At 38.3% G+C, this 14,825-nt stretch overlaps 1 protein-coding gene across 3 annotated transcripts in view; it reads left to right on the plus strand.

Moving 5' to 3' along the window:
• Window positions 1–14,825, plus strand: part of ADAMTS19 (ADAM metallopeptidase with thrombospondin type 1 motif 19) — a 156,133-nt gene that overhangs the window by 108,656 nt on the left and 32,652 nt on the right. For all 3 annotated transcript variants that reach the window (XM_087741948.1, XM_087741949.1, XM_087741950.1), the window contains 2 exons: window positions 346–466; window positions 2,470–2,550. In XM_087741948.1, the coding sequence (XP_087598074.1) occupies window positions 346–466; window positions 2,470–2,550 (202 nt within the window). The remainder of the gene's footprint in view (window positions 1–345; window positions 467–2,469; window positions 2,551–14,825) is intronic.

Below are 14,825 nucleotides of genomic sequence, written 5' to 3' on the forward strand. Positions count from 1 at the left end.
TTGTAGTTGCTGAGCAGGAGGGCCTGTGGGGTGTGTGTTGCACAGAGGCTCAGAAGTTCCAGAGGTCCAAGGGGGAGGTGAGAACATGGTTGTGTTCCTCTTGGAGAGCAGCTGGTATTGTTAGTCAACCATACAGGAAGAGTGAATGCAACAATCTACATAAAATCATGGAAAAAGTTAGTATGGAAGGGATCTCTGCACATGCACTAGTGCAACCCTCATTCTGAGCAGGGCTAGATCATGTTGGTTAGAGCATCTTGCAAAAGGGTGAGATGCCTACTCCTAAAGGCAGCTTTATGAAAAACATGGCCTGTGTCTCAATAGCTTTATTTTCTTCTCCCACAGAAATTTGGCTGTGATGGCATATTAGGGTCTCTGGCTCGTGAAGATCATTGCGGTGTATGCAATGGTAATGGAAAGTCATGCAAAGTTATTAAAGGTGATTTTAACCATACCAGAGGAGCAGGTAAGTCTGTTTATTTCAAATACTCAGGAAACCAGTAGCTGTTTGATTACTTTGACAGTTGGGAACTTTAAAAAGCTATACTTCTTAAAATTATGCAGTTCCTCACAAGAACTTCAGATCTACTTTTTTTAAGATAATAAGACATTTAAGATAAGAATGCATGAGTATTTTTAAATTTAATTGTTGCAAAATTATTGCAAATTGTTTCAATTATAAACTTAAGGAATTATCTAATTTATCTTCCATTAAGACACACATTGTTTCATAGAAGAGCCTGATTTTTAAAAATTCTGTGAAATAAAATTTATACTTTTAATAAATAAATGAACTGTAAATTCTCATAGTGTTTACATTCATTTAGTGTTCTTCAAAATAAATATCCAAATTATGACCTGTTATCTAGAGTAACATCATTAAACCAAGCCACACAGTGGGAGAACATAAAGCCGAATGTGTGAAGTCTTCTATCTTTCCATTATTCATTGTTTTATACTAATAATAACATATCATAAAAAGCAAATAGATTTTCTGATACAGAATGAACATGAGATTTTCAAACACTGCTGTGATCTGTTCTTTGAATGAGAATAATTGACTGGCTCCAGGACAACACTGTTGACAGAGTAGAGGACTGAAATCCTAATAATGTGCACCATGCACCATGTATACCTTCTCTCCAAGAAAAGTCTTTTTTTTGAAACAGCATTTGGCCAACTGTTTTCAGCATTTTTTGCCATTACACTTTCAGTTTCTTGAGTAGAAAATGTGCAGAATTTCAAGACAGTAAGTAAATCACATCAAAAAATACTGTAGCAGACAGTATATCTTTGAAAAGTCAAGGACTTCAGTGCATTATAGACTGAAGTATAGTACTTTAAAAAAAAAAAAAAAAGTTTAGGCATAGTCTTCAGATGTTTATATCTGGCCCTCTCTTAAGCTGAAGGTAATGCAGAGCAGGGATCCCAAACCACAGATGAGTCTGGAGGACTACAAGATCAAAAACTACAAAGAAGGTGGCTGCTATTACAAATTACAATGTGTCAGCTCCCTTTTGTAGCTAATGTGAATATCCACACACTTTCAAGTTTATTTAGGGTTCTGTGTCAATCCACAATATTTTGGTATTGCCCTCTAAACAACTGCCTAAGTTACTTTCCTTCTCAAAAAGTTGGACTGTCAGCAATACTTAGAAGGTGTCATTAGTTCTTAAGGAAATTAAAGATAAATAGTGCTGCTTTGCAGCAATTTAATTTTCATGTTTCAGGGTTATTGAAAAGGTGTTGTAAATGCTCGGTAATTTGTTATAGAACATTACATAGCTACACGGAATAAAAACTTGGTTTACTGTTCACTTTTTGAAGTTCACCTGGATAATTAAAATATGTTTTTATGTATTTATAACATTCGTCCTTAGACAGTGGTTTTCACCTCCATTGCTTTTTCACCCCTTTTTACTTAAAGCAAGTTGCTTAAGACCGTGTCTTATTCCCACACTCTAAGGAAGCAATTGTAATGTAAAGCAAATAACTAATAAGTAGACTTTAAAACTAAAGCCATTCATAACAGGGTTTGAATGTGTTAAAGCAAGAAGAGGGAGACGGAGCACAAAATATTTAAAAAGAACGAAAACATTTGTCATTTGTCTCTACACGCTGAGTGAAGTTGCAATTCTTTTATGGTCATCTGGTGGTGATGATGACACTAAACTACTTGGCCAGAGACAACTTCATCTGCTCCAGCCCCAGCCTGCCCAGCCTCACTAGTTCTTGTTACATTTTACTTTGCTATACTGTTTTAGTTGTATATCAGGGTATATATATTACACATAATACACAGTTTCATAGCTTGTTTCAACATTTTGTCAGAACCCTCAAACCATTGCTATGTAAATTATAACTTGTTACATTTAAAAGGTGAAAGAGGGGAGAAGAAATAAAAAATCATACAAGACATACTTTTCTGTGCTTTTGTATTTAACTCAGGACATCTGGTCTCATGTCTAGGTTATGTGGAAGCTTTGGTGATACCCGCAGGAGCAAGGAGAATCAAAGTTGTTGAAGAAAAACCAGCTCACAGTTATTTAGGTAAATGTCATATGTTTTAGTGTTCATGTCCTGTTTTGGTCAGCAGTTAAGAGTGCTAGCTAAACATACTTTTGTGATTAAACAAGACTCTGAGTGAAAAAAAAATCTGTAGAAAATACTTCTAAAGAAAATTTGTAGAAATAACAAAAAAAAGAATGGTTGTAGCGCCATTCTTACAGGTTTTGGTTTGAACTTTTGTCTCATCTCATTTTGTTTAGAGAATTTTCAAAGAAAGTTTTTAGATGATTTAAGAAAAATTCTGCATACTTTATTTTCATTTTCAATTTTTCATATGGAAAGTGCTAAAGAAAATACTTCACATTAAAACTAGTGAAAAGATTTTTATGCTGAAACATGGAATAATTTGTGCTCAGACAACAAAAAAACCACACTGACCAACATATAGCAAATCACCAACAAAGTAAAAAAAAGTTCCATAATTAGACTAAGAAAGCAGAAAAGTATTTCTTTGCATTGTTCTGAACTGTCTGAATGCTTTAATGGACAAATTTAATCACAATGATTTTTTTTTTTAAGTTTTTCCATTTCTATGAAATTGTGTTTCATTGAAAAAAAGTTTTTTCTCTTTTAATGAGTTCTAAAGCTGTTGTGTGGGAGAGTATAATTTGTTAACTATTATTGTTACAGAGTTTAAGTGAACATAGGAAATATCATAATTAGTGCTGTTCTGTGCACTGCTTAAGTTTAAATTGAGAGAGACTTAGTATGAGAAATAGGGCAATGAAATGAAAAATTCCCTGGTTTGATCACTGTTCTTAGTTCTGCTCATAAGTAATATCTACATTTTAAGAAACTTTTTACCTGAGTGTTCTCAGTACTTCAACTGAGAGAATGTTGAAGATGGTGAATCTTAATTATGACAGCTTAAGTTATCAATGGGTGACTCTTGGTTTATCATGGGGTCTGCATCTGCCCTGTTAAGATATCATAGGAGATTTAGAGATCTGGATTATTTCATTGTTCCCCAATGGACAGTAGGGATGGATATGTAAGAGTGTCAGATTGATAACTGAAGTTTCATTGACATATTTTCTAAATTTTCCAAGGTATTTTTTTTCCCTCTGTGTCTGCTGTGTTAGCATATGTGGGCAACAGAAAGACTGTTATTTTTTATTTTAATGTTGGAATTGTATTTAGAGAAATTAATTTCTTTTTCATGAGTAGCAAACTGATTCATCCCTTACCTTACAAAAGGCAAAAAGACTGTAATGCTTTTTATGCCCATGAAATAATGTCAGTCATGCTGCTTATTTTTGAAAGATACTAATTAGCATAATCAGGTCTTAATCGCTTGTCACTTTAATTTTACCTTTCTTAATTTCACTCCTGTTGGTCTGAATAAGGATCAGCCAGTATTTCATAGCAAAATTTTTTTGTTAAGCCTTTATGGGGAAGCAGGAACACGTTTGCTATAGTATTTTGAATTAAAACTTGTGTTGTTCCACCTTTTTCTCTTTTTTTACTAGCGGAAGGTATTTAAACTGTCTTCCCTTATAGGAGATTTGTTCTGAAAGCATAAAAATCTGAATTGAAAAGGAGTAACATTTCAAATAGGAACATTTTTGAATAGGAGTAACATATTGAAAGTTTTGGGAAGAAGGCATAAATCTTTCATTTTAGAAACAATATTCTTCAAAGTACTGTGATTAAAAATGTGAAATGTAATACAGATTAAATTCTCCCATGTTTCTGATTTGTTTTCTATCTTTACAGTTCTGTGAGCTAATTTTATGTTGCATAGTAATTTGACTCTCTGCATTTCTGTACTTTAAATGAGTCATACAGTCCAACAGTATTTGTATTTTGCTAATTGCCTTATACACATTTTAGTATTAAGTTTTTTAAATAATGCTCTTCATATAATTAATAACTGTATAATTAGAGATATAGCAGTAAACACAATTTAATCCAGTGTACACTAAAAGCTGTGCCTTACAAAGTAGAAGCTAATTTAAACTGAGGGAAGGTTTGAGCCCTGTTGTACAGCACAGATCAAATGCAGATGTAGTCAAAATGAAACACCCTTCTCTGGATTTACTTGGTGGTCAGAAATCAGAGTCACTCTGATCTGGAAGCTGTGATGATGTTGCTGAAGTGATTAGTAAAAATACAGCCCACACCAGCAGCATCATTGGGTGATTGTGCTGTTGAAGCAAATCTTCAGAGGAGTCCTTCCTGAACACCTCAGATATCCTCTTTATCTGAGGTATATCAACATACACCACAGTAACAGGAGCTCTGGCATCGTAAGAGAATAGATAAGGTGTAATTTGGAACTGCATTTACTGAATTGATGGGTCTGTCGAGGTCTGTCCTGTTTCTTCTCCTCTATGGGAAGATAGAAGCCGTGATATAGCCAAACATTAGGTATTCCTTCCTACTGAAGTTATATGAGAAAATGCATACGAGATTGTGATTCTTCTTTCATCAGTAGAGTATTCAGGAATAGGAATTATTTGTAGCAGTATAGAGGGGGGAAAAGTGTTTATTTAATTTGAGAATATTCCCTAGAGCATATACTTATTAATTTTGGAATTAGAATTCATTATAAAATAAACTAGCAGTGAGAACCTTGTCTGCTTATAACCATATTGACATGAGACTTGGTTCATTGTCAGTTACTTTAAAAAAATTATTGTAAGAACACCTATGAAGAACTTGTTTCGAGCATTATTTAAATTCCTGTGGTCTAAGATAATGCCTTTTCTGCTGCTAAATTTTCATTTATATTTAGCAGAGGTCGTTTTTTCAAAAGAAGTTCTTAATGTAGGGTATAAAAAGGAAGTTTACAGTATTTTTGTATAAGAGGTACACTAGGCTTTGAGATTAGACAGCTCATTCATGTGACACCTGTATAATCACAGAGTCACAGAATGGTTGGGGTTGGAAGGAACCTCTGGAGATCATCTAGTCCAACCCTCCTGCTAAAGCAGATTCACCTAGAGCTGGTTGCACAGCATTGTGTCCAGGTGGGTTTTGAATCTCTCCAGAGAAGGAAACTCTACAACCTCTCCGGGCAGCCTGTTCCAGTGCTTAAGATATTTGTATGCATTAATAAGATCCCTTCTCAGTCTCCTCTTCAGGCTAAACAGACCCAGCTCTCTCAGCCTTTCCTCATATGAGAGATGCTCCAGTCCCCTAATCATCTTCATAGCCCTCCACTGAACTCTCTCCAGTAGTTTCTTGTCTTTCTTGAACTGGGGAGTCCAGAACTGGACACAGTACCCAGATGTGGCCTCACCAGGGCAGAGTAGAGGGGGAGGATAACCTCCCTCGACCTGCTGGCCACACTCTTTGTAATGCACCCCAGGATACCATTGGCCTTCTTGGCTGCAAGGGCACATTGCTGGCTCATGGTTAACTTGTTGTCCACCAGGACTCCCAGGTCCTTCTCTGCAGAGCTGCTTTCCAGCAGGTCAACACCTAACCTCTACTGGTGCATGGGGTTATTCCTCCTAGGTGCAGGACCCTACACTTGCCTTTGTTGAACTTCATTAGGTTCCTCTCTGCCCAACTCTCTAGCCTGTCCAGGTCTCACTGAATGGCAGCACAGCCTTCTGGTGTATCAGCCACTCCTCCCAGTTTTGTATCATCAGCAAACTTGCTGAGCGTACACTCTCTCCCTTCATACGGGACACTCATGAATAAGTTGAACAAGACTGGACCCAGTGCTGACCCCTGGGGAACACCACTAGCTACTAGATTCTGTGCTGCTGATCACAACCCTCTGAGCTCTGTCATTCAGCCAGCTCTCAATCCATCTCACTGTCCACTTATCTAACCCACATTTCCTGAGTTTACCTATGAGGATGTTATGGGAGTCAGCATCAAAAGCCTTGCTGAAGTCAAGGTAGACAACATCCACTGCTCTCCCGTCATCTACCCAGCCAGTCATGCCATCATAGAAGGCTATCAGATCGGTCAAGCATGATTTCCCCTTGGTGAATCCATGTTGACTACTCCTGATAACCTTTTCCTCCACATGCTTAGAGATGACATCCAGAATGAGCTGTTCCATCACTTTTCCAGGGATGGAGGTGAGGCTGACTGGCCTGTAGTTTCCTGGGTCCTCCTTCTTACCCCTTTTGAAGATTGGAGTGACATTGGCTTTCCTTGTGTCCTCTCCTGTTCTACATGACCTTTCAAAGATGATGGAGAGTGGTTTAGCAGTAACATCTACTAGCTCCCTCAGCACTTGTGGGTACATCCCATCGGGCCTATGGATTTGTGGGTGTCCAGTTTGCCTAAATGATCTCTAACCCAGTCCTTCTTGACCCAGAGAAAGTCTTCCTTTCTCCAGACTTTCTCTCCTACCTTCAGGGTCTGGGATTCCTGAGGGCTGGCATTAGCAGTAAAGACTGAAGCAAAGAAGGCATTCAGTAACTCCACCATTTCTGTATCCTCTATCACCAGGGCACCCACCTCATTCAGTAGTGGGCCCACAGTTTCCCTAGTCTTCCTTTTGCTACTTGAAGAAGACCTTCTTGTTGTCCTTGACATCCCTTGCCAGATTTAATTCCAACCTTAGCCTTCCGTACCACATCCCTGCATACTCTGACAACATTCCCATATTCCTCCCAAGTGGTCTGTCCTTTTTTCCACATTCTGTAAACTTCCTTCTTCCATTTGAGTTTTGCCAGTAGTTCCTTGCTCATCCATGCAGGTCTCCTGTCACCTTTGCTTGATTTCTTACTCATAGAGATGCATTGATCTTGGGCTATATCAATAATGGCATGACAGGTCCAGGCCCCATAATGAATTAATAAGATTGGTTAATGGTGTAGAACCATACAAGTGACTTAAAATCTAAAACCTGAAATTTTTCTCTGCTGATTGGAAAAGAGAGGAATTATTTTTTTTCAGCTGAACTAAAGAAGCAGATTAGCTGTATCATTGTTGTCAAATATGTGATCAAGCTGCTTCAGGGATATAGACCCTTTGGACCTGCAGTTTAACACTGCGTGACATTGTAATTGCTGATTCTCTTACAGGTATGAGGTCCATAGGTGTACTGTGTTCGTGTCTGTTTTCCTTTATGAAATATGTTTCCTAGTAAAAAAAAAGCATGTTGTACCATATTTTGGGGGAGGAGGGTGTGGGAAAGCAGATGAGGTCTGACAAATAATACAAAATTTGAATCCCTCATTTCTGACAATGCTAATAGTTTTAAAATACCTTGGACCAAATCCTTAGGCTGTGTAATTTCTAATTTCAAGGGAAGCCAGTTGAGGACCTGGTCCCATAGCAGAGACCAGAGTTCACTGAGACTGAACATGTTTTCCTGTCATGTATAGAGGTACATAGAAGATGGTTAATTAGTAACACCTTTTGAAACCATTTTACATCAAGATGAAAAAAAGCACTGTATATAAAAAAATGGATTGACTTTACAGAGCTGTCCTTGAAAAGCAGCAGCAAACAGATTGAGAGCTTACGGGTGAATGTTAGGGGCCAACCTAACAAAGGAGACTTTGCGGTTGGTGTTTACTACAGGCTGCCTGATCAAGGGGAGCCTGCTGACAAAGCGTTCTTAGTTCAACTACAGGAAGCATCACGCTTGCAGGCTCCAGTCCTGCTTGGGGACTTCAATAACTCAACATCTTCTGGGAAAGCAGTCCAGGAGACTCTTGGAGTGCATCAAGGATAATTTCTTAATCCAGGTGATAGACAGCCCAACCAGAGAAACAGCATTGCTGGCCCTCGTTGGTTGCATACCAACACAGATGAACTATTTAGAGAGGTCAAGATTAGTGGCAGCCTGAGCTGCCGTGATCATACTCTGGTGGAACTCAGTCTTGAGGGATATGGGCCAGGTGAAGAGTAAAGCCAGGACCCTGAATGTTAGGAGAGCAAACTTTCAGTTGTTTAAGGAATTAGTGGATGGAACCCCCTCGGAAACAGCCCTCAGGGATAAAAGAGCAGAACAGAGCTGGCAGCTCTTTAAGGACGTTTTTCGTAGCTCACAAGAGCTCTCAATTCCCACATGTGAGAAATCAGGCAAGGAAGGCAGTAGACGAGCATGGCTGAGTAAGGACCTCCTGGTCAAACTAAAGTGTAAGAAGGAAATGCGTAGGCAGTGGAACCAGGGGGACGTATCTTGGGAAGAGTATAGGGTTACTGCCCAGATGTGTAGGGATGGGATCAGGAAAGCTAGGGCACAGTTGGAGCTGAATTTGGCAAGGAATGCGAAGAATAAGGCTTCTTAGAAGGGCTTCTATAGGTACATTACTCAGAAAAGGAAGATTAAAGAAAGTGTACACGCACACCCCCCCCCCCCCCCATGATAAATAAGACAGGAGAACTAATAACAATGAACATGGAGAAGGCTGAGGTACTCAACCATTTTTTGCCTCAGTTTCAAGTTTCACTCTTCCCACATCTCTCAAGTCCCTAAACATCAAGGCAGGGACTGGTGGAATAAAGTCCTACCCATCATAGATCAGGTTTGAGACCACCTGAGGAACCTGAACCCAGTCCATGGGACTCGATGAGATGCATCCAAGGGTCCTGAGGGAAATGTCCGCTGTAGTTGCCAAGCCACTCTCAAGCATATTTGAAAAGTCCTGGCAGTCAGGTGAAGTCCCTGGGGACTGGAGATAAGGGAATATTTCACCATTTTTAAAAAGAGTAATAAAGAGGATACTAGGAACTACCGACCAGTCAGCCTTACCTCAGTGCCTGGTAAGATCGTGCAACAGATCCTCCTGGAAGTTGTCAAAACATATGAAAGACAGGGGGTGATTAGAAACAGCCAACATGGCTTCACCAAGGGCAAGTCATGCCTAACTAATGTAGTGGCTTTCTACGATGTGGTGACTGCATTAGTGGACAAGGGAAGAGCAACTGCTGCCATCTACCTTGACTTCTGTAAGGCCTTTGATACTGTTCCCCACAACATTCTTGCTGCTAAATTGAAGAGAGATGGGTTTGATGGATGGACTGTTAGATGGATATTGAATTGGCTGGATGGCCGCATCCAAAGAGTTACAGTCAATGGCTCAATGTCCAAGTGGAAACCGTGATGAGTGGTGTTCCTCAAGGGTCCATGCTGGGACCAATACTATTTAGTATCTTCATCAGTGACATAGTAGGATTGAGTGCACCCTCAACAAGTTTGTGGATGACATCAAGCCGAGTGGTACAGTTGATTCGTTTGAGGAAAAGGATGCCAACCAGAGGGACCTTGACAAGCTCAAGGAGCGGGCCCATATGAACCTCAGGAAGTTCAACAAAGACAAGTGCAAGGCCGGGGTAATCCTCAGTAACAATACAGGCTGGGTGGTGAGTTGATTGAGAGCAGCCCTGTGGAGAAAGACTTCAGGATACTGTTGGATGAAAAATTGTACGGGGCAGCAATGTGTGCTTGCAGCCCAGAAAGCCAATCGTGTCCTGGGCTGCATAAAAAGAAGCATGGCCATCAGGTCGAGGGAGGTTATTCTCCCCCTGAGACGCCACCTGGAGTACTGCATCCAGCTCTGGGGACCCCAGCACAAGAAAGACACGGACCTGTTGGAGCAGGTCTAGAGGAGGGTCACAAAAATGATCAGAGGGCTGGAACACCTCTCCTATGATGAAAGCCTGAGAGAATTGGAGTTCTTCAGCCTGGAGAAGAGAAGGCTCCAGGGAGACCTTATTGCAGCCTTTCAGTATGTCAAGGGGGCTTATAAGAAACATGGAGAAAGACTTTTTACCGTGGTCTGTGGTGACAGGAGAAGGAGGAATGGTTTCAGGTTGAAAGAGGGTAAATTTAAATAGAATATAAGGAAGAAATTTTTTACAATGAGAGTGGTGAGACACTGAACAGGTTGTCCAAAAAATTGTGGATGCATCATCCCTGAAAGTGTCCAAGGTCAGGTTGGATGGTGCTTTGAGCAACCTGATCTAGTGAAAGACATCTTTGCCCACGGCGGGGAGTTTGAACTAGGCGATCTTTAAATGTCCCTTCCAACTCAAACCATTCTATCATTCTATGAAATAGGCATTCTTTAGCATCTGTGATTAAATTCATATCTTTGAAAGCTGTTAGCAATGCATTTGGCACTCTGTAGTTTGTAACAATATAAACTAAGCAGGCAAGTTCCAGAAAGTCTTGTGTGAGTTTGAATTATTGTCCAGATAGATAAGATTGTATTTTTGCATGTACACATTTTAATGTATGTCAGGTTTCTTTCTAGAAATAAATGTTACTTATCTATGTAGAATGGTGGAACAGACATAGATACGTATATATATACATACCTGTACATATAGATACACCCATAATTAAATATTCCTATGCAATTTTATCTGATACCAAGAGAACTTGTGTAGTAGTTCTGTGAAATAAAAGTGATAAAGGAAGTGCAAATAGATCATAAAAAATATGATTGAAAACATGTAACTAAAATCAGGAATCAATTTCTGAATTAAAATTAATTTTATGTGTGAGCATTGCAGCACACCAAGCAAAAGTAGTGCTCACTAATTTTAAGCATAGTCTAGCACTTACTTTTAAGCATGGTCTTGAAAGTCCTTGATTTTCATTAGATTACATATATGCCTTTAGGTGAAGTACTTATAAATTGGTGCCTTTATTACTGTTTAGCATGGAATGATTGGTACAACTTAGAAGAATTAAGCTGGACAGCCTGATTATTCCTAGAAAATGCAAACAGTCTCTTTTTTTATATGAATTACATCTGTTGTCCCATCATGTCAAAACCTGCATGTTGCTTTCCCTGCTATCAGCTTCTCGTTATAATAGCAGTAATGACCTTAACACAAGGATTTCCTTGATGCTAATGACCAGTTGGGGTTAATTAGCTGAGATGATGCTGAAATTCTATCAACGGCTCCTAGCAATATGTAGACCTCTGAATGTGGCACATAATTTGATAGTTACTGCTTATAAAACAGAATAGCATCTGTGAGCTTGTGTTGCTTATTCATTGGTGTTATTCACGCATGAATCCAAGAGAGATGTTTGCAATCACATCTGTTATTCCAAAAAGACCCATTTCCCAGTTAGTAAATATTGATCATGCATAACAATACTTCTAAGTGACTGGTAGAAATATGATTTTCTAAATACAACAAAAATGTGTATGCAAAACACTTCAGCAAGAACAGTGAAATTTGTATCTGTGAGTTTCTCTGTACTAGATTTTTCCGCTCTAATCTGGGTTTATTAGTAATAGCTGTTAAGTGCCTTAACTATAGCCCTGATTGATTGGTTTTAAAATAAATATTTATTTGCTGGAATGTCATAAACATTTTTTGGGAATTTAGGAAGAAGATATTCTGTTGCTGACATTTGGCAATCTGCTGCATGCCCATTTGATAGCATTTCTTTTTGGTTTCTCTTGTCTTGCTTTAGTTTCTTTAACATCACAACAGCAATTAGGAAGAGACTGAAGAAGCAGCAACTAAAGGAAAGTTGGCTGCAGATGAAAATATCAAGGCTCATCTTTAGTTACTTTGGAGAAAAGAGCAAGAAATTATTAACCTTAAAATGTGACCTTGTAGAAGAAAGGCAATGTCCAATAGAAGATTCTTCTTATAATAAGAGATACTATTGAACAATAAAGTGTCCTGTATGGTACTACAAACTGAAAACTTAGTCGCTTTCAGCATTTTTAAGTATCTTCTTGTTTAATAAAAAGTTGGAAAAAATACTTGAAAGAGAAAGCTAAAATAATTTAAATAGTTTAAACAGAAACAATAACATATTATGCCAAATTATATGTGACTCTAGATGATTTCTAGTGGCACCATATATGTAAGGTCAAGACAGAATTTTGTCCCATGTGGAACGATAAGTTGAAATTTTCAAAAAGTTACTCAAATCTCAATTCTTAATGTTCTTAAGATGTCTTGAAGGGAACACGTGCTAACCTGAACAGAAGTGAAACAATTACTTTCTTGACAAAAGATACCAGTGAAGGTAATCTTATTTAGAATTGGATTTCAGATATTTTTTGTATTTGTCTGTTTTCTTGAGAAAAATAGGAGTCAGTCAAAATGACATTGTTCTGGACAGTATGACTAAATTTTGCACAGAACAAAAGGAAAAATCCACAGTTCACAAGATGTCAACTTCCCTCTTATTTTGGTACAAATGCTTTTTTCTTAATCTCTCCATAAAGTGTGGCAATTTCAACTCAAGCAAAAATTTTGAAGTTAGTACAGCGGTGCTGTTTTGCAGTAGTATTTTAGAGTTTTCCATACAAAACAATAAAGGATTAGTAAGCACAGATTTACCAAGTGGAGGACCAGGACCAGGGCACTGTTGCTCCCCACTGAGTACTGGGAGATGCAATAGCTGAACTGTGAAATGTTGCATCTCTATGGCTGTGTAGCCTCTAGCACCTCATTAAAAGTGGAAGACTGTATATCCCTGGTACAGTAATTAAAAAATACATTGCAGTAATCACCATCACTTAATTGTCATTGTGATGATGGCTATTTTATGCTCTGCAGAGATGCACCTGTAATTAGCTCCCTTGTTTTAACACTAAAATTTGGGTCTTGGTTACAATTGCCGTAGGTTTTCCCAGTCTGAGCTTTCTTTGTTTGTCTTTTTAGTTGTAGATGTATTGCTCAATTTGTTTTATAGCCTGAGAGGATACACTTGTGTGCTGAATTTTCTTCCTGTATTACATTACTTTGTACAGTAAATCCTCCTTTATCAAAAGCTAAGCAGAGTGGGAGTACATGTGTGGTGTGGAATAAAACTCAGTGAACTTGCTTACAATATGGGGTGTGACAGAGTCAAGAACAGAAGCTGGACTGCCTGAATCCAAGACTAAATTTTAGGCTTGAGGATACCCTTTCTTACTTTGTTTAATCCCAGTGGCTCAAGTGAGGAATCTGAAAGCAGAAAATGCAAGATCTGGCATATTTCTGTATTCTGGGGATGGGATTCCAGTCCCCTGCACATGTCTGCATGCTGTGGCACACACATTCATTTTAAAGACAAGACAAAACGATGGAAAGTCCCCTGCTCTCCAGGGAGAGGATGCTGCTCCATCTGAGCAGCATGACCCGACTGGACCTCAGCACTTTTGAGTACATTTGTTTCATTTCTCCACTGGGAAGAGGATTGACCCCTAAAGTTTAAACACTAATTACTTAATTACCATTAATAATAGAATGTTTAAACCTAAAATACCAATTTTTAATCTTGTAAAATCACTGGTTATTTTTAGTACAGGGCTGTTCTACAGTGTTAATGGATTTTATAGTCTTAACATTTGTTACACAGTGCTGCAGTGGCAGACATCAGTGGTGTCTTACGCAATTGTATTTCTGCCAGTCCATAGACCTATTGTCATTGTTTCCCATAGAAACAAAACATAGCAGTATAAATATGAATAGGAGAAAAGATGATTACAGGAGTGACTCACATTAACTTACAACTTTAAAAAAGAAATTTTGGACAAGGCTTAAACTGTTGAGGTTCTCTTAGAACAGTCTGATGCCAAACATGCAATTTCAATGAAGAGGAATGTGTAAAACTGCTTGTCCAGAAGGTGACTTCAAGTATATTCTACTTCACATGATTATTTCAGACCTGATCTGAACAAAATAAAATAAAATAAAGTAAAATAAAATTACAAGTCCTTCACAGAAGAATCTATTCAGTTTACTGTAGAAAACTAATGTAAAATCCTGTGCTGTCGATGTATGAAATATATCTTACGCGACTTGATGATGTTTTTGAATATAAATCAGGCCAAGCAAAGGAATGATTCAGCCAAAAAGAACAAGCTTTTCCTATCTGTTCGAAGCATCAAATTATGTGGTGTATAAATATAAAGTGTTTCGGTAGGATGACAGTGGTATTGTCACATTCCAAGGTGGAGAAAAAGGCAAATGTAGTTATTAGAGGGGAAAGGATTCTGAACTAGATTTTTTTTGAAGTTTTAGCCTAATTCCATGAATCTTGAAGAGTGTTTTGTGAAAATTTTGTTTCCCATGCCTTTATGGATTATAGAAATGACCATCCTAGGAATACAAAATGGTTGCCTTTGCCTTAAATTAATTCAGTGATCAAATTGCAAATTATGCTGGAGCCTGTCAATCTCTTTAGGCATTAAAACATTGATGTTAACTTCAAGTAATGTTAAACACACATGGTTTTGCCAAGCATTCCTTCCAGAAAGTGTTTCTGAAGCATGTTCCAATTGAAATTCATGTATAGTAGGATCCATAAATATCTTTGGAAACAGAGTTATGTGATTTCACCTACTTGTTAAACTATCCAAACAGGAAGT

Source organism: Nipponia nippon, unplaced genomic scaffold (assembly GCF_047370975.1).
Source record: "Nipponia nippon isolate SJK-2023a ecotype South Korea unplaced genomic scaffold, ASM4737097v1 scaffold_8, whole genome shotgun sequence".
Lineage (NCBI taxonomy): Eukaryota > Metazoa > Chordata > Aves > Pelecaniformes > Threskiornithidae > Nipponia > Nipponia nippon.